The sequence below is a fragment of the Heloderma suspectum genome, chromosome 5 (genome assembly GCF_057233095.1).
Source record: "Heloderma suspectum isolate Gila_16-S chromosome 5, 16-S_ref, whole genome shotgun sequence".
Lineage (NCBI taxonomy): Eukaryota > Metazoa > Chordata > Lepidosauria > Squamata > Helodermatidae > Heloderma > Heloderma suspectum.
Window position 1 is genome coordinate 157,186,827 of NC_139462.1, and position 23,250 is coordinate 157,210,076.

General features: G+C 43.0%; 1 protein-coding gene across 9 annotated transcripts in view; it reads right to left on the reverse strand.

Annotated features, from left to right (window-relative positions):
- The window catches only part of ITGA9 (integrin subunit alpha 9), a 331,280-nt gene that overhangs the window by 111,816 nt on the left and 196,214 nt on the right, over positions 1-23,250 (reverse strand). For all 9 annotated transcript variants that reach the window (XR_014792283.1, XR_014792284.1, XM_084857953.1 and 6 more), the window contains 2 exons: positions 21,193-21,269; positions 4,610-4,760 (listed from right to left, as the gene is read on the reverse strand). Coding sequence is in view for 7 of the 9 variants with exons in the window: in XM_084857953.1 (XP_084714079.1) it covers positions 4,610-4,760; positions 21,193-21,269 (228 nt within the window). In the remaining 2 variants the exon portion in view is untranslated. The remainder of the gene's footprint in view (positions 1-4,609; positions 4,761-21,192; positions 21,270-23,250) is intronic.

Consider the following 23,250-nt stretch of genomic DNA (forward strand, 5'->3'; position numbering starts at 1 on the left):
CCCTTTCTCACCCCAATGACGAGGAACCGGGGGCTTGCCAAGAAATGTCATTAACATGGCTCATGAAATTTCAGACTCTAAAGGAAATGAGAGCCAGCAACAATAACACTTGCACAGAAAGTAAATGCCACTCTAATAATTACTGAGCCGGGGCATAATTTTTCCTTTAAATAATAATATTAGATATTTGGTGTCTATACACCTAATATACCTTTCTTCAGAAGTCTACATAAGCCATTTGAAACAAAGAGCCAGTCATTGTCCTTGTAGCTGTAATAGCCAGATGAAAGCATTGCACATTTAATCTACTAAGCAGTGCTTAGCAGGCGCAAGAAAAAACAAATCAAAAATGGATGGTAGGTTACCGTGCATCAGGAGAACTAGCCAAAAGAGATTATAAACCTGGCTGCCAGGGTGGTCTTTACTCCGAGGTTTACCTACCTCAGCTGAGAATGTGTTTCAGGTGGCAATATGGGGGAAAGACAGGCCTCTCTACTTGGTTCATAGTCATTAAAGCAGCCATTAAAACTTATAAATGCAAAGGAAGGAAGGAAGGAAGGAAGGGGCAACCTCCTAACTCAGGGATGAGAAGCCTGTCACCCTCCAAATGTTGCTGGACTACAGCTCCCATCATCCCTCACTACTGGCCATGTTTTGTAATTAATCTGAAATGTTGTAACATTAGTATTAGTGAAATGAACTATTGGGGTTGTTTATTATTATAATGATGTACTACTGTAATTGATATATTGGTATGCTTTCTTGTTTTTTATTGCTGTTGCATTGTTAGCCGCTTTGGGCAAATTTTTGTGGAAAAGCGGCATATAAATTAGATGAAGGTGATGATGATGATGATGAGGGATGTCAGAGAATTCCGCGACGGATTTCAGTGAGGCCGAATGCCAGTGCATTTGGCCCCCTGAAATCCGTTGTGAAACGAAGCCCCCACCCCCCACAAGGCACGCGGGACGAAGTCCCCGCCACCCCCAACCCACAGAAGGTGCGCAAAACGGAGCACTCACCTGCTCCCGTCCGCGCTGCTTTGCGAATGGCGGCCGTCCTGCGGCCGCCATTCGCTTCCTCCTCTTCATAGCCATGATAGGCTACGTAAATGCTTATGTAGCCTTATCACGGCTAACATAGGGATGTCATTTGCGTCCCTGCGGAGGCCGTGATAGGCTACATAAGTATTTACATAGCCTATCACGGCAGGGGGTAAAAAACCCCCAGCATACGCAAATGGTGGCAGCTACGACAGCCGCCATTTGCATCCCTGCAGGGCTGCCCAGTGGCCGGATGTCGGGCTGCAGGCGGCCGGAGCCGGCCAGCGGCTCCACGGCTTGGCCGCAGAGCGGAGCCAGCCAGGCAGGATTCCGGGGGGGAGGTCCGGATCGCCTCCCCACCCGTCGAGGATTCCGGGGGGAGGGACGGAGCGCCTCCCCCCCACCGTGGATTGCCTGGCACAAAGCCAGGTAGGTGTTTCGTACATCCCTAATGATGATGGAAACCAACAACATCTGGAGGGCTACAGGGTCCCCACCCCTGCTCTAGCTGGTATTGAATCCCACTATGCTGTTTGGTGCTGGGACTCTATTTCTGTGAACTCACCTGATTGATTGATTGATTGATTGATTGATTGTCAATATTTATATACTGCTCCAGATCCAGATCAGAGCAGTGAACGACAAGATAAAAGAATAAAACCCCATAATTAAAATTTTTAAAACATTTTAAAAGAAATGCACATGCTACTTAAACAGTAGCATGTGCAGACCAACAGTTCTGGCTGTCTAGTATAACTCACAGGGAGAAGCTATGAGCCTACTGTCTACTGTTCACCTCTTACATTTGTCAAAGCTGGCTTGCAATAACACTTCCAATATAAGAAGCATCTGGGAAATCAAGTAAGAATTCTTGTTTCCCTCCCACAACCAAACCAGTGCATTCGACACTGTTAACAGGGCTGGCCCCACCATTACTCAGGGTCAAGTGCCCGTATCAGGTGCCGAAGCAGGAAAAAGCAGCAAATTGCCCTTCTCTCCCCACCCCATCCCTGCTTCTTTCTATCTTGGGCAGCCACGGTTGGAGCTACCGCCCACCAGCTTAGCCAGCTGCTCCCTCACTTGCTGGCCGCTTGCTCCTGCCTGTGGGTTGCGGGGCTCCTACAAGCTACCCTGAGAGGCTGGCCTTGGCTGACCTCTTGCAGTCATCAGTGCACAAGGCGGGAGCAATGGCCGGCCAGCAGGAACAAGCCAGAGACAGAGACAGAGAGAGAGAGAGATACTGTGTCTGTGTGTCTTCTCTCCTGAGTACTGCATGAACTGCTGCTGCTGCCTGAGGTTGCCGTCCCAGTCCCCCCCAAAAAACTCCAGATGCCAGTAGGATCGGGAGATAAAAGGAGAGGCTAAAGTGAACTTGCTCTCTCTTCAACCGGAGTGGCTGGAATCTGAAAGTGGGGGTGGGTGGGGAAAGAACTGCAGTACCCTGAGGCCCTTCCTGGCTAAGGAGGATTCAGCAGTGCCTTTTTGCATCCAGCTTCAGGTCTGCAACAGCACAGGAGTGCTAAAGCTATTTCTATCTGCCCCTACTTATTTTGGAGTGTCCAACCCCGCTTTTCAAGCAAATATGATGCAGTAACCAGCAAGCTGTTCTTTTGATAAGCATGGTGGTGCGTGCCTGCATGCCTTTTGTCACCTTAAAAACAGAGTTGCAGCACAATCCTAAGTATGTCTACTCAGACGTAGGCCTCAGTGAGATCAATATTTTATATTAATTAATTAATTAATTAATTAAAAACATTTGTGTACCACTCCACATCTAAACAGATTTCAGAGCCGTGAACAACAAGAGATAAAACACAAGATAAAAAGAATGAAACATGATATTAAAATTATTCTTTAAAAAACAGAGTGCCAATAAAACTGAGGCTGGTCAGCCAAGGAAGGCTTCCTGGAAAAGAGAATAGGACTTCCTCTGAGGTAAATGTGCATAGGATTGCAGCCTGAAAAAGAAGGGAGGGTGGAGAAAAGGCAGGAGAAGGGGATACAGATGAAGGTATTGCAGAAAAAGAATAGTATGGGACGTTTAACCATATTTAAAGACTATAATAAGTACAATAATGATTAGTGCCCCTAAACATATATAGAGTGCCTCTCCTTCAGTCATGCATAACTGCATTTCAGACCCAATGAAATAATCACAGCAGTGAACCAGCCAGACGTTCCATGGGAAACCTCTGTGCATGGTAACAGGTACTTACACTTAAATTTTAATTGGAATATATTATCCTTTCCTATAACAAAATGGTGCTTACTCCTAAGTAAGTATGTTCACCATCAGGGCAGCAGAAGAAATCCTTTATTATTCCTGTAGTTATGCTAGTGTGACATGATGAGTTCAAGGCACAATCCTATGCATGTTTAGATAGAAAAAAGTCCTACAACTCCTAGAATCCCCTGGCCAGTATGACTGGCTGGGTCATGCTGAGAGTTGTAGGACTTTTTTCTTTCTCAACATGCATAGGATTGTGCCTTAAGTGGGTTTAAAATGTGAAACTCTGCACTCATGTGGAATCTTTTAAAAAATATTATAACAGCTCTAGCATCAAGAATGTAGCAGCTGTGCCGTGTGGAAGGTACACCTGCCAATTGAAGTGAAGTGATGCATTTTAAGATATAAAGGGGGCTATAAGATTATTACATCCAGCATCCAAAATTTCTTAACAGCACCACTGTAAGCTGGTGCCTGGTTGTGCAGAAAAAGGTGCCCAGCCAATTACTCCACGTTGCCATTGTAGGCAGTGAGGCTCCTGGCAAGGGGGAGGCTGGCTGCCAACAGGTTCAATGGCGTGCTAAAGGCCTTCCTTACCTGTTGCCTCTTCCAAGTTGGCCCAGGCCCCTTATCTGGGTCAGGGGGACAAAAGTGGTACTGCAGCAAAAAAGGATATGAGCAGCAATGTTTGGACTAGGGGCAAGATGATATGTAAGCGTGGAGTGTGGCTTGGCTTGACTTGCTTGAGTGTGTCTGGATCTCTTTGGCTTTGAAAGCATCTGTCTTGACTGCACTTGCTGGCTACAAGATCCACGAGGCCAGGCTCTGGTGGGTGCATAGTCCTCCTTGACAGCAGGGGTTTGCACTTGCTAGAGAAAGGTGAACAGATGTGAAGAAGCATAGGGACCTCTTCTTCTTTTGTGTTCAAAAGCCACAAAGTGTACTGTGGCATCTTGAAGACTCACAACTGTATTACAGCATAATAAGCTTTCGTCAACTGGCTTTAAATGCCAAAATAACTTGACTGGCTTATGCACTGTGACTTGAGCCAGGGGCAGGGTGGGGTGGGGGGCATCATTTGTTATTCTGCCTCAGGCAGCAAAACACCTTGGTCCAGCCCTGACTTTGAAGACTGGGGGGGGGGACCCTACATAAAGTGTCATTCTGTACAGAAGGCTTTATTGAAGCTGATGAAGTAGTTTCAGTCAAGATGAATAGGGGAGTCAAGCTCCCTTGGTTACACCGTGGGTCAAATGAGAGTGGTTAGAATTGTGCTCATCTCCTTCAGATAAACAAAAACACAGCTTCGCCTGTCCTCAGACTGACTTGCTGTTCCTACCTTTTGCCACATTTTGATGAAGAACAGCTCCTTAGAGAAGTTGAAGGCTATGTTCGTGTCATATGCATCGTCCCCAAGGTTGGAAATGGAGATGTTTAGCGAAATGTTCCTCACCGCTCCCAAAGCCAGATAGGGAGCCCTATCATCAACACTGCAGACAGAAATGGCATCAAGTTAACACGTTGTTGTTAGTCATTTTAATCTTTTCCTTTCACAGCAGAGTAACTTGGAAATCTCATTTATGAAATCCCAAATAACTCTCCTGTTGTAAGACAAGTGGAAACAAAAGAAGGATGTACCTGGCTCTCCTCCTAGTCTGTCACTGTGTGGTCAGGCCAAAAGGATGACTTAAGACCACTTTGAAAAGCAAAGGTCTTATTTCACCCCCCTTCAGCAGTTGCTGGTGTTATTTTCCACTGAAATGGAAAAAATGGGATAACCCCATGTCTGAGCTCTTTCAAGGAAGACAGGAGGATACATATGCAATAAAGGGTATTTTAGTCCTTTCCTCATAGCCACACCCCTACTTCCACAGCAGCTTGCAGGACTGGGTAAGTCATAAGGATACCAGAAACATCTGTCACCCTTTGCAGGTATCCAGCCTACTCATGAGCAGAGGCTAAATGTGGGGAGGGGACATGGGTGCACAATCAAACCCCGCCCCAATATCCCATTGTTAATATCCCTCACCATCCTGTATTGAGCTGGAAGGTCTGCAGGGGGTTGAACATGAGTAGAAACCCCCCACTTCAGACCTTCCCCTCAACATAGGAGGGCTGGGGACTGAGTGAATGGAGTGTGGAAGGCAGCATAGGGCTTGTGAAACTGTAGAAGGAAGCACAGATACTGGACATGCAAACTGATGTCCTGTTAGTTCACTTTTAGATAACAAAACACATGATATGTACAATGTTGATTCAGATCTGCATTATAGTGCTGAGAGAGATGTTGGATCGTTTGAAGAGGGAACACGGCATCTAAATCAGCTCAGTGTTAGCCAGGCACCTGGGTTCTGCCTAGGGAAACAGAACTGTTCACATCTGCTGTAACCCAGCCACCAATGCTTCCTTCAGCAATATTAAAATAACATTAAACAAGATTAAAACAAAATTCACAATTGCACTTGAAATGCTCCACTCTATTTGTAGGTGGTGAAATTTGGGGTAGGAGAGAGTACACCAAACATTCCTGGGGGTGGGGGAGGGGAAATTCTCAAGGAGAAGCTTGAAAAGGGGGGGGGGAATCCAAAATTTACCAGAACAGTATTTCCTGAGAAATTTCAGCCCATCCCTTCAGTACCCTGAAGAGGCCCACCTAAAATGGCTTTTTAAAGATCTCTCATTTTGTTTGACCAAAAGAAGTTAATTCTGTAGAAGGCGTAACATTTTTAAGCATTCAAATAACATGTTAACACTGAAAATATTCATTCATATTCTTATATAAAGAGGCACTGGTACAATTTTTCACCAAGGTAACAATGAATAAGTACTGTGGATCTCTGTTCTGCAGCTGTCAGCTACCTCACCAAGTGAAACAGATCAAGATTAGGGGAATAGTTCAGTAGCCAAAGTATAGCATGCATTCCACCACTGAGCAGAAAAAGACCTGCTTCTTCAGAAAGCATGAACTAATGTCTTATTTGAAAGAACTGACATCAAATTCATAGCTTTGTGGTACCTTTATTGAAAACCTCATTGGTCTGAGGCTGACAGAAGATTTCAAAATCCTTATCAAAACAGCAACAGGAGACCGAGCCTAGGCCTTCCTTTAAAGAGAGCAGTTTCCTGAGTCATTAAATCTCAGAACATCTGGAATGAATCAGGTACACTTTCAGTAAGAAATGGATTAAGAAAAAAGGATCTGTCTATTGGCAAGGGAATTCTCGACCCCTGTTTGTTGCTTCAGGGCGTGATGTCATTGGGTATGGATTTCCTGCCGTGATGTATGAACTGCATTGGCAGCGTGATACCATCCTTCTTCAGCGTCTGCACTTCATTAAACAGGCTGGGTTGCCATCATTGGAATGTGCCGGTTAAACTACATTGTTCAAGGAACAGCCTGAGCTGTGCTACATTGGGACACACCAGCCATGCTTAAGGAAGTGAGTGAGCAAGCAAAACAGTAATCTGAGGAAAAAATATCATATCCCATTTTTGTTTCGCTAAGAGCTTAGCATTTATGTGGGCAGTGTATTTCCCATTAAAGGGAGGGCTGATTAATGTGCTCCTAGTCAGACCTTTTTAAAAAAACGTCTGGATTGCCCTGGGCATTCCGTGAGAATTATCTGTGTTATCTCTGCTTAGAAGAGGTTTCGCAAATGCACTCTTAAGAACTTGATTGTCAAAGCATTCCAATGGGGCTTATATTATATTGGTCCTTAAGCTCTTTAAAATGGTGCTTAGACCATTATAAAATCTTTGCTTACAAAATGTAGTTATGTAATAGAAGAGAAAGGGAAGGAAATTTGTTGTCCACAAATACTTTGGGTTACCCAAGCCAAAATTTAAGCAGATGACTGCAGCGATGCACATGCCCCTATATATCATAGTAAATCAGCACCATCCAAAGTCATGTACTCAAGAAATCAAAGTAACAAGAAACACTTGTTGCACCCTACTGTGTAACTGTCATCAGCACTTCAACTTTGCCAAAGACCTAGGGTCAAACTACACGCAAAGTTAAATACATAGCATGCAAATTCCTTTGGTTTTTGTTGTACTCAAGAGTAAATGCAGGGGCCACCAATCTGGATCAGGAACACAGCGTGAAGGGAGCCAATTGGTATTAGAAGTTACCTATAGTAAAAATGCCCCCATTGGTGGAGGCTTTTTTTTTTTTTTCCTATTGCTAGCTGCCATGCAGGGGATGGAAGGTCATGGCTGGGGAGAGAAGGATTAAACCTCCCTCTCCATGTCTTCAGTTCCAATCTGGATGGGAGGGGGACACACACTTACTTTTGAGTAAAAACAGAAAGGGAGCTGCGCATTACATATACCATGTAGTTTGTCCCCCAATATTATCTGATTGTTTTGAATGCTACAGATATTTGTTTGTTTATTTCTTTATTTCTATACTGCCCAATAGCTGAAGCTCTCTGGGCAGTTCACAACAATTAAAAACATACAATACAACATGATAAAATACAATAGTTAAAAACTGCAGTATAAAATAAAAATAAAACCCAAAACAAAACCTAGGAGCAGTGCAAGGATTTAAAATGCAGTAAAAGATTTAAAGCAACAGAAACTGAACACTAAAATGCCTGGGAAAATAAGGCGTTCATGTGGCGCCGAAAAGAGCACAACATAGATGCAAGGCAAGCCTTTCCAGGAAGCTCATTCTGTAACTGTGGTGCCACAACAGAAAAGGCCCTCTTCTTAGTAGCCATCCACCTCACTTCCTTTGGCAGACCACTGAAGATAAGTATGCTTTTCCTGTATATGTGTATATCTCTAGCTAGATGCCCTATGACAGTTTAAAATGACAGGTTCCCCTTTTATGTCTGCAAATATTTTAAATATATTGGCATTAAAAGGGAAATATTGGACTGTGAATTCCTATTCTCCATAAGAACACAAGAAGAGCCCTGCTGGATCAGACCAAGGGTCCATCTAGTACAGCATTCTGTTCACACAGCAGCCAACCAGCTGCAGACTAGGAACCCACAAGCAGGACACGAGCACGACAACACCCTCCTGCCCACGTCCCCCAGCAACTGGTGCACAAAGGTTCACTGCCTCTGCTACTGGATACTGTATAGCCATCAGGACTAGGGGCCACTGATAGCCTTCTCCTCCATGAATTTGTCTAACCCCCTTTTAAAGCCATCCAAATTGGTGGCCATCACATCATCATGACATACAGACTGCATTCTAGATGCTTTGAGAGAGCACTTTCCCTTGGAACAGGAAGGGCCAAATTATAAAAAAAAAAATGACTTCATAGGAGAGGAAGCTCTCTGCTCTCCCAGGCCAAAGAAGGAAGAACAAAAATGCCAAGTCAAATATTAACTCTAACCAAAGTGAAGAAATTCATAGAAAGAAGGCAGAAAGGACAGGGCAGTGAGACAGCCGTATGAATCCCATGTCTTTCTCTGATATGTAAAATGAAAACTTAAGCCTATTCAATACCTTCTCCCCACAAGCGGTGGTGGAGAGAAATACCTTCTTATGCCATGGAGAACTGGAATTAACAGTAAGGAAGCTCATTGTATCCCCTGACACAAGGACTCAAAATATCACATTGTATGCAGCTACTTAACCTCTAAAAATATAGGCAGGACAGGAAACACAGATAGTGTAGACCTTTACCTATTTACTCAGCATCACCATTTCCCCTTTTCACATGAAAGCTTTCTGATGAGATATGGATTAGAGCAGGACAAAAAATTACCTTCTAACATTTTCAAGATTTTTTAAAACATGCTTTTGGGGGCAGAGGGGGCAAGTGAAAAGCACCTTGAAAACACTCTGTTCTACCTTTTTGTGTTGGATTATTTATTGCTGTGCCTGCTTTCAGCCATTGTTTCCCCAACTGCCTTCTTCCTCTTCCTTCACTATGTGATCCCAGGGAACACATATTGAATACAACGACATTTCAGACAGGGCAAACCAGGTTGGGCTCCATGATAACAGTGAGAGCAAATGAAGCCATACTGTCTTCACTTTGAAGCCTAATCTAGTTTATTTATTTATTTATTTTTATTAGATTTATTAGCTGCCCATCTGGCCAGCTACCCGAACACTCTAGGTGGCATACAATACAAATCACAACACAAAATACAACATAATCAACTAAACAAAACAACATTGCTCTAAAAAACCCTAACCCACCCCAAATGCCCACCTGAACAGCCAAGTTTTCAAAGCCCAGTGGAAGCTCATCAAAGAAGGGGCATGGTGGAGGTCACTAGGGAGGGAATTCGACAAAGTGGGGGCCACCAGAGAAAAGTCCCTCTCCCCAGTCCTCACCAGCCTAGCTGTCCTGGCTAATAGGACAGACAGAAGGCATTCTGAGGCCGATCTCATTGAGCGGCGTCCCCGATGTTGCTGGAGGCCCCACAAAAATGTGGGAGTGGCACTTTCAAGGAGCAATGTTGATAAACTTAGTTCCCTGGTTCAGCTCAACAATTCTACCTTAAGAAATGGGACAAATTTACTACTTCTAGTCAACTATAAGAAAGAGTTCTAAAACCCAATGGGCTCTGGCAGATTCTGCCTAGGACTGATTCACAAGACCAGATGACATCCTAAATTGTGTTTAGGATGTCATCTGGCTTCATTCATATCAATGGGGGTATTTGTTGTTAACTTCAATGAAAACTTTCCCAGCAATTCAATAGAAAGTCGGCCAAACACTTGATTGTGTTGGTTGCGTGAAACACCTATCATAGATCAGCTGTCTTGGACAGAACTGCCTTAGCAAATGAATACACTGGTTGTGAATGGAAGCAGGTCTATCACTTCATAACTACCGGGAACACAGTCTTTTCCGTGGTGACTGTGTCACTTTGGAATTCCCTTCCCAGGGAGATACGTATGGCCTCTTCTCTATTTGTGTCAGGAGTGCCTTGGCGGCCTCTCGCAGTAGATTCCAATAGCCAACTCAAAGACACAGACGAAAGGATTTCTTTTCAAAGCTTTAATCCTTTTACAACCTAATGACTCTTTCAGATGCTAATCACCAGCGACTAAAGCATGGAACAGCAGAGTGGCCTATGCGTGGAGTAGTCAGTTGATCCCCGTTTGAAGGAGAGTCACTTGAAGACCCTGAACTTATGGGCTAGGGAGAGATCCTCCCTTTTTCCTTGGGTCCATGGGAGGCGGCCGTTGCTTGCGTGCTACGCCTCCTTTCCACGCCCTCCATCGCTTGTCGCTCCCTGCGTCTGCGTTGAGCGTCTAGCAAGCCCCCCTCCCACACTCCCTCACTGCCAGGGTCACTATCTATCTTAGGAAGGCTGGCAGGAGGAATCTCTGCCAGGTGCTGAGCCTGTGAGAGATGTGCTGGCCCCTCTCCCACAGATTGCTGTTCCTCATCAGAATCCAAACTGCTCTGAGGCTCTCTGGGCTCAGTTTCCACCCTGACAATTTGTTTTTAGGAAAACCTTAACAACGTTTTTATTGCTGTCAGCTTTTGGAGGATCTTAGAGTTCATTTTATAATGATTTTATATGCTGCTGCTATTTTACACAGTTATATATTTTATATTATTATGTGATTGTTTGGGTGTTTTAATAACCTGTAATTGGTATTGGTTATTGTCGGCCACCCTATAAGCTGACAATAACCAATTATTTCAACTAAAGTATGGAATCTGTTAAATAAATAAATCCCTGTAATGACTACTGTAATGCGCTCTACGTGGGGTTACCCTTGAAGACGGTTCGGAAGCTGCAGCTGGTACAGAACGCGGCGGCTCGCCTGATTAAAGGCAGCCGCCAGCGAGATCACATCACTCCAGTGCTGAAGGAGTTGCACTGGTTACCAGTTGTTTTCCGGGCCAAATTCAAGGTGTTGGTTTTGACCTTTAAAACCCTATATGGTTCTGGCCCAGCCTATCTTAAGGAGCGCCTCCAGCAACACCAGACAGGCCGCTTAACAAGATCAGCCTCGGATGGCCTTCTCTCTGTCCCATCAGCCAGGACAGCTAGACTGGTGGGGACGAGGGAGAGGGCCTTTTCTGTGGTGGCCCCCACTCTGTGGAACTCCCTCCCTAGGGAACTCCGTCATGCCCCCTCTTTAATGAGCTTCCGTCATGCATTAAAAACGTGGTTGTTCAGGCAGGCATTTGGGGTGGGTTAGGGTATTTTAAAAAAAAATTTATGGTAGAATTTTATTGTTTTAAAATAAAAACAATAAATTGTTTTATGGTATGTTGTACATCGCCCAGAGTGGCTGGGTGACCAGCCAGATGGGCGATTAATACATTTAATAATAAATAAATAAATAAATAAATAAATAAAAATCCCCTCTACTCATGCAAACTGGCCTGCAGACACATTCCTTTGTGTGCTTCTTTTGCTACCCTAAAACAAGACGTATTGTTTCTGTCAATAACGTGGCAATTAAAAATCCAGAAAACCACTGTGGTTTGTCTCCATGCTAATTAAGAACATTTATATGCAGCTGTATATTTCAAAGAGTTCCCCCACCCCACCCCATCTCACTTCTCCAAGTCTTCTTTGGTCTGGCAGATTCATTACCCAAAGAAAAGAAATCAAGAAGGCTTACACCAATTCAAATCAAACACATTTGCTTTCCACACAGCAGGATTTCCTGGTGGGGTTTTCTGTGGTTTTGGTTCACATCGTTTCTAGTCATTTTTGTGGCAGTTCACTGAATGGCCACATTGATCCTAGCTGTTTGTTAAGCAGATGTTGCAAGGGAGATGAAGTTCAAATACATATTAAAATAAACAAATACAATGCATGGGTAAGCTGCTAGTGCAAAACCCCCCAACTCTTGTAAGATCCATTCCATGAGTTCTATTCTAGCGTTCCTTGTAACGTCCAATATCAAATTACATTTCAGGACCTCCGTTAGCAGAATCAATAGAATGAACTAGCTTCAGGTTACTATCTTCTGCTGTATACTTCATACGTTGCATTTTGAGATCACAGGAACTTACGACATGAACATAATGCAGATCTGAGCAACTGTTCTTTGTTACAGTTCAAAAACAGAAAGCACAATGCATGCTGTGATTCTGCAGAAGCTTCATTCAATTCTCATGTTTCATTTTGAAACCTGCACGTTTCTAGACCATAGATTTCTAGGCAGCAAAGATACAACAGACCACACATAGGTAATGCTAGGGGTGGGAGAATCATCAAAGTTTGAGCCAGGAATGGCCCATCCATATAGGCAAACAAGGTGGTTGCCTAGGGCGTCAAGTGGGGCACCAAATTCGAGGGGGAAAATACAAATAAATAAAAATACAAATAAAATAATGAAGATGTTATTATTTCAAGTTTCTGTGTGCATACAGAGGGAATATGATCAAGGCTATGGAGGTGTGCGAGGGACCGGCAGGGAATAGGGGGCTAAGTCAGGCCCTCTGCCCGTCCACCTTTGGGACCCGGTCCTCCCTCAAATGACACAGGATATCCTCCTGCTCTGCTCCCAATTGGAGGCAGGAAGTGAGAAGCCCCCCCCCCCCGAGAAGCCACTTCCTTTGTTCTCGGAGAGCTACGCCTAGGGGCTGCGGGCACCTTGTTGACCATTTTGCCCCGACGATGCAACCGGGACCCTTCTTCCAGGGCTGTGTTCATGTCCTTTGTTGTTTTTATCAGACCCTCTGTGCTGATACAGCACTTAGAGGGGAAAAAACATTTTGGGTGTATTTTAGTAAAAATTGTAATATTTTTGCTTCCCAAGTTGTGAAAGGGGGGGCAGGGTACCACTTCATTCAAAGGAAAATAGGGGAAAAATGTTTCCCAGCTTACTAAAAAACCTCAGTCTAGATCTGCCCATGAAGTTTGGGGGTGGGGGCATAGGGCGCCAGTTGCTGGCAGCTAATCTAGGGCCACCCCTGGTTTGAGCTTGTCTTGGTTCTCCGAGCTCCACTTCGATGCTTGTTCCCGAATGCTTGATGCTGTTGATGTTCAAATGGGAAAAGTGTGCATTTTTTAAAGCGCAGCCAAATGAGTACTTTACTCCCAAAGGGTAAAAATGTGTAAGGGTTTTTTTCTTTTCAAAATGCACATTTTTAAAGTGCAGATTTTTCTAATGAATGCACTTTGCAGACATGATCACAGGCTCAGGAATATGCAAGCTTTGCCCTGAAAATGTGCTTAGGTTCGGGGGAGTGAACAAGGCAAGTTCTGATGTTCAATGAACTGAAACAAAATTCTCCTACATCCCTAGGCAATGCCTGATGAAGTTTAAGAAGCCAGAGAATCTGCTGAATAAAATTTCCAGAGGTCTTGGACCAAGGGGGTTAAATGTCTGAATGTTCTTCCCTCGTCATTGACAAGGAAGCAGAACAGAATAGCTGAAAATAGAGAGAAACCCCTACACATTCACATAATTAATGTGGGTCACAGAATTCAGCTGTGGGTAGCATAGAATTTGGATTCTCTTTGCTCATAATTGTGATTTTCTTTAAAAACACTCAGAATTATACCCAGTTCTAACAACGCGGATCCAAAAGTTCCTGTCACTATAAATCTGAGCCAGTTACAGAGTCATAATGATCAATCATGTTTTCAGTTCCCCTTTGGGCATTCTACAGTTTCATGATTCCATGATGTCAGTTACTTGTGCAGGTTTTCTAACTGATTTTTCAAAAAGGGATTGGTGTTGAGAGGAATGATAGCTTTAGTACACTTAAGGAGACATTTGCAATACAGTGGGCAGTCTTAACAGCAACAGACATCACACTTAACATTTATATAGTGCTTTAGAATGTTCAAAGGACTTCACATCTATCACTCAAACTCAAGACTTCCTGATTCATAGTACAGTTTCTGAGCACTCTGCCAGACTTCTCTTTGAGCTCTTCTTGAGAATAGGTTTCTCAGAGTTAGGTTTCCAAATTTTCCAGCATCTAATTTTTCTGCAACTGATGCCAATGAAATCTGACTATAAACAAACTTGGCATTTTGCTTAGGAATTGGGATGAAGAATAATGTAAGAAATGGAAAGTGGGTGTAGAAATGAAAGCCGAATTCAGAAATCCCCTATTCATTATGAGTCAAGCCCAACCATCCTTCAAACTTTGCCTCGGCTCATAACGTTCAGCACCATCCATCTTGTCTGCCAGCTTCCTTCATCTCCACCACCATGCTTTCACAAATGTACCAAGTTGGGGGAGGGGGCAAGAATAGCAGTTGAGGCTAAAGCCAAAGGGCTGCTTCTATACAGTTCCTGCATTCTAAGGTATTCTTTTAAAGGTGAACTCTGGGAAGTGTCACTTTTTTATTCCTCTTTATTCAGTGACCAATGTGGGTTGGACTCGATCTCATAGATCGAGCCCCTTCCAACCCTACTATTCTATGACCTGCTTTGCATGACAGGGCATGGCTCATCGTGGGTTATTTAACCCACAACAAGCTGAAGCACCCATGGGCACCACTTTGCATGTCCAACCCATGCTTGGGGGTTGTCGTCTTGTACAAACCCAGCAAATGTGGGTTATGCGAGGGTTAAATAACCCTCGCATAACCCAAGTTCTGTTCTAGGGTTGTGCAAGGTTATGTTTAATACAGAATCCATTGTGATGCCCATGTCAAGAAAAGGAAATGATAAAGAGAGATTCAGGCTGTACACCAGTCAAGCACAAATGACAATCTTGGAATACAAGCTCATAAAGTTTACTGTTGGTTGCAATAAAGAATCTGTTGCACAGTAGCAAGTGATTTATTTCGAGAATAAAATATACCCAAGCCAGATATTTTTAGCCAAAAACTGAATAAGTACAGATGAAAAAATCTCAAATAGCAGTTCTATGTCAACTCGCCAGGTGACCTCTAAGAAGCCCAACTTCAGATTTCACAGAATATGACTGTAGGCAAAGTTAGTAAACTAAGCTCATGCAGATGCTTAAAATCAAATCTACTGGGTCAGATTTATATTACAAAAAGCCAAACACAACTGTGCATTTATGGTGTTCTGGCTTTCATCACAAATTTTCGACCTGTACAATATCAGCTGGATTTACTGCATCAGGAGTTTAAACTTTCTCTTTGACAAGACTTAAATCACGGGGACAGTATGCCAGTTATGCACACACTATGACTTGGGGCATCTTCCTTAGGGCCCCTTCATTTTATTGTCTCTGAGCCACATCATCAAAAAGGGTGAATTATTACCATATGTGATGAATTCCAAATGTGATTTTTGGAAAGGTCTATACCTCAAGAGATGGAAATAGGTGGTCAGCTTACAGCAATCACTTCATTTTGTGTGTAAACACAATTTTAACTATACCCTCCATTTGTTTTGTTAAGATTTCTAAATATATGATAATTTTCTTTGGCTGTAACCTACCTTTGAGGCCTGTTTTTGGGCAGAAAGGTAAGTTATAAATATTTCAAATAAATCAGTACTGCGTACACACACACACACACACACACACAGAGAGAGAGAGAGAGAGAGAGCTTTCAGCAACAACAACAAAATTAAAAAGTGAAGCATTACTCATTTCTATTCTGATCCAGTTACAGCCAACTGTAGTTATGACTGCCTGTGCTAGCTGTGGGCGGGAACATGCAGTCAAATGCTCTCTGGAATGCACTGAGGGTAGTGCATTTACACTTACATGCACATTCTGATGTGCACTCAGCCTCTGTTTTCCCCCCTCACTGCTGAATTTGTGCATCTTGTCAGCTCCTCGCCCCCAAGCCCCCAAAGTACATTGGACAGAACCGGTAGAAATAACTAAGGTTCTGAATAATTGGCTGTGCCAATTATATTGGAATTGGAAACACCAATATCTGTCCTAGAAATAGAAACTGGCAGATTACAGTGCAGTGTCTCTAATGTAAATTATGTTCTCTTATCCAAACCTTTCAGATACATCTAAGCACACTGAAATATACAGGACTGGGCTTTGCTCACTTTTTATTGATACCCAGGTGCTTTATAAATCTGGACTTTGCAAACACATCACCCACCAAAGTAATAACTATTATGAGAAACAACAAAAGAATGGCATCTAGTGAATAGCTAAGGAGGAATTCCTGTACCACACTTAAGTCCTCTGATTTCCATTTCAGAATTCCATTTCAGCTTTTTTTTCCTCTGTAATGCAAATTATTTATAGTTCTAGTGAGTGAGAACAGTTTGACATGGTAATGGAGGGCGTGCGAATGAATGACAGCTGGCAGATCAATTCTTAAAAGCATTTCTAAATAGTTCGTGCCAATTGGACTTCAAGCCAAATATAGGAATTCAGAAACAATCCTGGCAAATAACTTCTTTGAGTTTTAATGATAAGTGCAGGGAAAGTGTAGGAAGCAGAAATCTATGGGAGGCAGAAAAGCTACCCTTGAGTTCTCCCATCCATAATAATTATTTATAACAAGTCATCTTCCGTACCAAGATCACACGCAGTCCCCTGTCTTCATAAACCAACATACAGTCTTATTCCGGCCTCTCCCCCGCAAGGAATGCAGGAGGCATACGATAAGTCCAGCCACTCTGCTTTTTCTGTTAATGCTCCCTGCCAAGCTGCTGTTCTGCTCCCCATGGCACCACATGGAGTGCTATTACACTTATACAGTCTGTCGGGCAGGATTTCCTCTCCAGCTGCACTGCTAAGAGTCACCTGCCCATTCTGCTCCAGGGTGGCACCTGTCCATTTTTCTTCTGGCTGCTTATTTTTAATAACCAAGCAGTTATTTTTTCCCACTGGATCCCTTTTCACTTACCTACCGCCACATAGGCAAGTAACTTGTGTGTGTGTGTGTGTTTGCTTTAAGATCGGATCGTATTATCACAACGTTCGGAACTCTTTCCCCGATGGCAGCCAGCGGCATTCTGCTACCATCCCCGTTACCAAATGCAAGCAACTGCAGCCTATATATGGCTAGAGCAATTGCAAAATGGCTCAGTATGTTTGTTCAACAAAAGGGAAATGGCATTAAGACAAATGCAAAAATAGTATGATACGCTCAAAACAATTCAAAAGCTTTAAGAGAGGGAAAGGGGGCAAACGGTATGATTTATCCTGAAGACAACTAGAATTGGTGGCAGGGAAAGAAAAATGAAAAGCTGGCTTTGGAGTTTTGCAAATGTGTGCTTTTTATACCTCAGTATAATCATACCCGAGTCTTTTTTATTATTATAACATTTCCCAACATGACTGCCATCTGCATTCTGTTAGCAACTTTGCTCATCCACAGTGGAAGGCAAGCCAAATAAAATCCAGCCTATTTGGTTATCAGTGTCACTAGATCACTTTTAAATAGGTCCACCCAGTTATTGTCTACCAGTGGTGACTTCGGCACTGACTCAGAAGGAGAGGGGCCAGTAGAGTCAGTAGCACTAGCCACAGAACCACCCTAAAACTGAGCCCAGGTCCAGCAACCGGGGGCCATCAGAAGCAGAACTCCCCAAACCAGGTCAACCAGAGACTGCAGCCCCTGAGACAGACCACACTGAGGAACCAGCATCCTTGCTCTCAAAGGACTCCAGGGCCAAATCTGACCACCACCATAGACAGCACACCAATCAAGGGGCAATGGGAGACAACAGAGTGCCAGGCCAGAGGACTGGCCCTTAAAGGAGAGGTGTTGACCCTCTCTCTTTTAGCCTGCGGGCCAAACTCCATTTCTGCAGGCTGCATTCTAGTGTTGGGCAGGGCCATACGCAAAAGGGTCAGGGTCAAAGATTCCTGCATATTTTAAATTAAAGCTCTTGCTGCCAGTAAAAAAGTGTTAAGAAAAGCATTTCAACATTTTAAAATGGGGGGGGGGAACTGCACAAGACCAAATGATTGGTAGCTGGGGAATGGGGGTGGGGGATGGCTGTTTGGGAAACCCTGAAGGGTGAGACTGGGACCTGAGGGGTGGATTTGACCCCAGGCCTGAGGTAGATGTGGAAGAACAAGCCATTTTTGAGCTTGCCAAATTCTCTGAAATGCACCTACAAGCTTGTTTTGCTTCACTCCCATTTTCATTTCCGATCTATTTTTTGGCTCATTCAAATGGGAAAGTGTACATTTTGAACCGGAAAAATGTGCATTCCTGTGCATATTTTTCAAAAGTGCACACTTTCCTCCCACTGGCTAAGTGTGAAAAAATGCGGTATTTTGATCGCAATTTTTGGTAATTTGCAAATATTTCTTGGGAAAAAAATATACTGCTCGTGCTTGCATTCGTGCTTGTGAACATGACATTTTTGGATGATTGGCAAACATTAAAAATTCTCATAACCCCTAACCTGAGGTTCTGTACTCCTGCTATAAAGGATCTCCATTCTCCAGCCAGGGGATGGAGCCTGGGAAAGATAGTCAGGCTGAAAGACTCTATAACAGCTCAGTCAGCAACTAGCCCTCGTCGGAACAAATGATCTCTGCCCTGGGACCTGTCCAAGGTTCTGAAGGACCTGCTTCTGACCACTCTTGCTTTCCGACCTGTGACCTTCAAGGAGATACAAACTCCTTGCCTGTTGGGCCCATGCGCCAAAGCCCTGCCTGTCCTGCTTCCTCCAAACTCCACTGTAGCCTCTTCCTTGCCATGGCCTGCATAGTTATCTGTTTTCCTTTCCTGTTCAGTTAACTTGTCAAAGCTAGTCAAGGACAACTTTAAATCTTCTCTCCAGGTGCCCCAGGGAGCAAGGCAATTCTACTATCAAGAAGAATTTGCTGATTCAGTACACACAGAGGACATGGTTCACATACTGTTATGGGGGAAGAATCATTTTCCTAATGTCACAGACATTGTGAATAGCTTCCTAGTTAATGCCACACAATGAAGATAGCATTTTATGTTCTCTTCTTTTCAAATACAGAATTCCTACACAAGTTTGATTTGTGGTTAGCAGCAGGCAGATATTTTTCCCCCTGATAGGGTTGGGCTCCGTGCACCAAGCACAGACCAGACGGACAAGTTACATTACATAAAACAAATTCAAGGCTTCACTATGTAAATAGGCTGAAGGCAGAAAGTGTAAGATTGAATGTGAAAGAAAAAGGGGAGCTCCCAAATAGACATTCCAAGAATTGCTTCTCCAATGTGGTTAATGGGAGACGTCTGAGAAAGCCACAAAGGCATGGGAGCCAAAATGGGGCACATTGGGAAGAAAAGAAATTGATTAAAGAAGTTGGAAGCAGCAAGATGTGGGGGAAATAGGGATAGCTTAGCCACTGTGGTTCATGCACTGGTAACCTCATGATTAGTTCACTGAAAAGCATTCTATGTGGGGCTGCACTTGCACCTGGTTTGGAAGCTGCAGCTAGTGCAGAACGCAGTGCTAGGTACTCAATGGGACACCCAGCCATGTTCCCATTATACCCATGTTAAAAGAAGTGCAATGGCTGTCTATTAGGTTGAAATGAGCCATTTTCAAGGTTTCGTTGCTGACATACAAAACTCTAAATAACTCAGGGCCAGGAAACCTAGCAGACCGCCTTCCCCTATATACACCCAGTCAACCTTTAAGGTTTTCAAGGGAAGCCTTGTTGGGTGTTCCATGACCAACTGAACATCACCACATAACATCACATAAGTGGCCCTTCTCAGTAGTGGTAGCCACCCTCTGCCTTCCCATACAGGTCAGGAGGCAGAAAATGTGGTGGTGAATTTTAAATGCCTTCTGAAAACCTACCTCTTCACACAAGCTTTCCCTGGCTTGTGACGCATTGTGACACTGCTCCATTTTATTGTTTCTGTTTGTTTATTTTTGTTGCTGTAAGCTGTAGCTGCTTATTGTTATATTGTATTACATATGCATTTTAAGATGTTTTAGTATTTTTGTATGTAAACTGCTTAGAGCTTATATTAAGCAGTATATAAATATTATACATACATAAATGAAATGGAAGATGGCTGCAGCATGAGAATGCAGGGATAGGAGTACCATCGATAGGAGGCCACAGACCCTCCCCCCCAACCCAGAAGTAGTAACTGTTTTTAATGCCTATTAGAATCAGATTCTCTAGTGAAGGTCTGCAATCACTAATCCTACCAACATTAACCCTGTGCACGTGTGCACGTTAAAGCAACTTTCATACAAAATCATCATCATCATCATACCAGTTCAATCCCAGTTTATTGTTTATAGCCCGTGTAAACAGGAAAAAATTGTGAATACATTACAAATAAAATGGAAAGTAAACAACATTTTAAATAACAAAGCAGGTCTGTTGGGTTGGGTGTTGTTTTTATCATGTTATTGTTGTATTTTTTAATGTATATTAATGCATTTCTTTTATTATTGTTTTAATTAAGTTTTATTTATGGTTGCAAGCCATTTGAATGCCATTTGTCTTGAAGAAAGGGTGCAAATGAAAAAAAATTAAAAATTAAACTTAACTAAAAATTAGTAAATCCAACACTGCCAGATTCAACCTAAATATAAAATTCTATACTACCAGTTTCCAATTTCGGTTTTTATAAGTTGCTATTGACCAAACCATATAACGTAACAGAAAATCAAAATGATTAATCGGCAAACTTCTCCAGTACACCCTTTTATATTTACTATCTTCTGGCAAACTGACCAATTAGTTCCATTTCTCAACAAGTCAACAAGAATTTTTCTCTCTCTCCAACTTGTGTTAGAAGACAACTGAAAGGTAATAGGGAAAGCCCTCAATGTCATCTGATCCACAATGACGAAGGCATAATGATAAGTTATCTTAGCTAGTATCTTCGCTAGTCTACCATCAAGAACTATGAAGGGCAGTAACTGAAACTTGGCAAGAGTTAGTTCATTCCACAAACAGAACTTAATCCATTTTGAATAATACTTGAATCACATACTGAACTTATATATTTTTATTTTGACCTCCTTTGGCCAAATTTTAAAAGAAGTGCAAATTTCCCTCCCCCAGCCCCAAGCTCAGTGCCTGACAATTAATTAAAACCATGGGCTTTTTTTTTTTAATAAAAAGGATCAGAATTTAAAAGTGTCACTCACCTTGATAGGAATAGTTTTCCCTGAAGTTTCAGATCTGCGGCACAGTCATCCGATTGACAATTCCTCTCAAAAACAGTCTACAAGATTTAAGAAAATAGCATTACCATACTAAAGGTAAAGGTAAAGGTGTCCCCAACTAGTCGTGTCCGACTCTCGGGTGCGGCGCTCATCCCCGTTTCTAAGCCGAAGAGCCAGCGCTGTCCGAAGACGCTTCCGTGGTCATGTGGCCGGTATGACTGAACACCGAGGTGCACGGAACGCTGTTACCTTTCCCGCCGAAGCGGTACCTATTTATCTACTTGCAATTTCTTGCTTTCGAACTGCTAGGTTGGCAGGAGCTGGAACTGAAGACCGGAGCTCACTCCGTCACATGGCACTCGGGTCTCGAACTGCTGTCCTGCCGACCTTCCGGTCTGCAATTCAGCATCTTAACCACTAAGCCACCATGGCCCCTTATTACCATACTAGGAAGGGGGAAATGTAGACAAAAACAAATAATCCCTTGAGCCGTAAGAACAGACAAATGCATCCCAAGGGACTCAGGAAACCAGATTTTAAAATGTTACCTGAACCTCTTGAGGAGTGTGCAATACGAAGCAGTTTGGGAACATGCAGTCACAGAAAAACATCTATATGGCAAGCAGATTTATCTTAGAATCAGGAGAACCCCTGGTTTCCTCTTTATAAGTTACTAGCTCATGGTTGCAGTGATCATGCTTTAAAACATGATACCAAAGACATTATAAAGACATTATAATACTAGAAACCAGAAGCCATATAATCAAGATTTTCAAGGATTAATGGTGGCTGCTGGATTGTGAAGTGCCCTCCCCAGAGAGTCTCACCTGGCACCTTCCTTAATGTCTTTTCAGCACCAAAGATTTCTTTACTCTCCTAGGACTTTTAAACTAATTCATTTTAATGTTTTAGACCATCCTACCCTAGCCTGGTGCTCCCCACATGGTTTGGACTATGACTATCATTCCTGTCCAATGGCCTTGCTGGCAGGGGCTGATTGGAGTTGAAGTCCAAAACATCTGGATGGGGCACCAGGTTAGGGAAGACTGTTTTAGACTGCAGTCCTCCAGCTGAGGAGTCATAGGAAGCAATGTTAAGTGATGCTCGCCAGCAGAGAGGTAGATCTGCAGGTAGGATGCCACAACTCCAGCAGAGGCTTCCTAGTATGCCCGTGGAAAGCTCTGCTGCCATAAATGTTCTGCTAGCAGTGGAGGGCAAAATGATGTATTTGGGGGGCATGTTGAGGGTGACCATGGAACCACAGGATTCAGTCCCCCTCATTCTCCTGACACTCCCACAAAGTTGGCTTGAAGCTATGACAGCCCTGGGTCTGGAATAATCATTTCTCTCCCACTGTAGTTAGTGGGAGAGGAAATAAAAATTCTGCCTGACCACCACCACTTCCTGCCCTGGCTACAGCAAGACTGCAGAACTATGGATGTGGTGGTTGCTTTACCTTCAGTCTCCCTCCCACAAGGATAGGATAACTCTACCAATATCTGCATTGTGCTACGGTTTTAGCATGGCTGTTCGAGCTCTGTGAAAATTATTTTGTGGGTCCCTGTATTATGTGATGGCAGCAGATATGGTGTTAACTTCTGTTTTAATATGGATGCTCATTTTATAAGGTTTTGTGGTGCTGTTTTATTGATTGATTGAGGTTTTATTGGAACTACGGTTTTAAGTTGTTTTAATCTGTATGTCACCCAGAGAAATTGTTACTTGGAAATGAATAAATGGAGCAAATACATACATAAAATAAAAATGCAAAGAAATGAGAACATTACGAATATTTATTATGGACGTTTTTATATCACAGTTCAATGAAACTTACAGTTTACCCAAAAGAAGTACATAAAATATGACCCTCTAGTATAAAATACGACCCTCTACTGAAAAAAAAAAGGGACGCTTTACTGTAAAAAAAAAATACGGACCTCTATTGTAATTTGGCTTTTCTTATGCTCTTGATATACTATGATTTGGCTTTTCTTATGCTCTTGGTATACTAATCATACTCTTTTCTTGCACACTTGGATA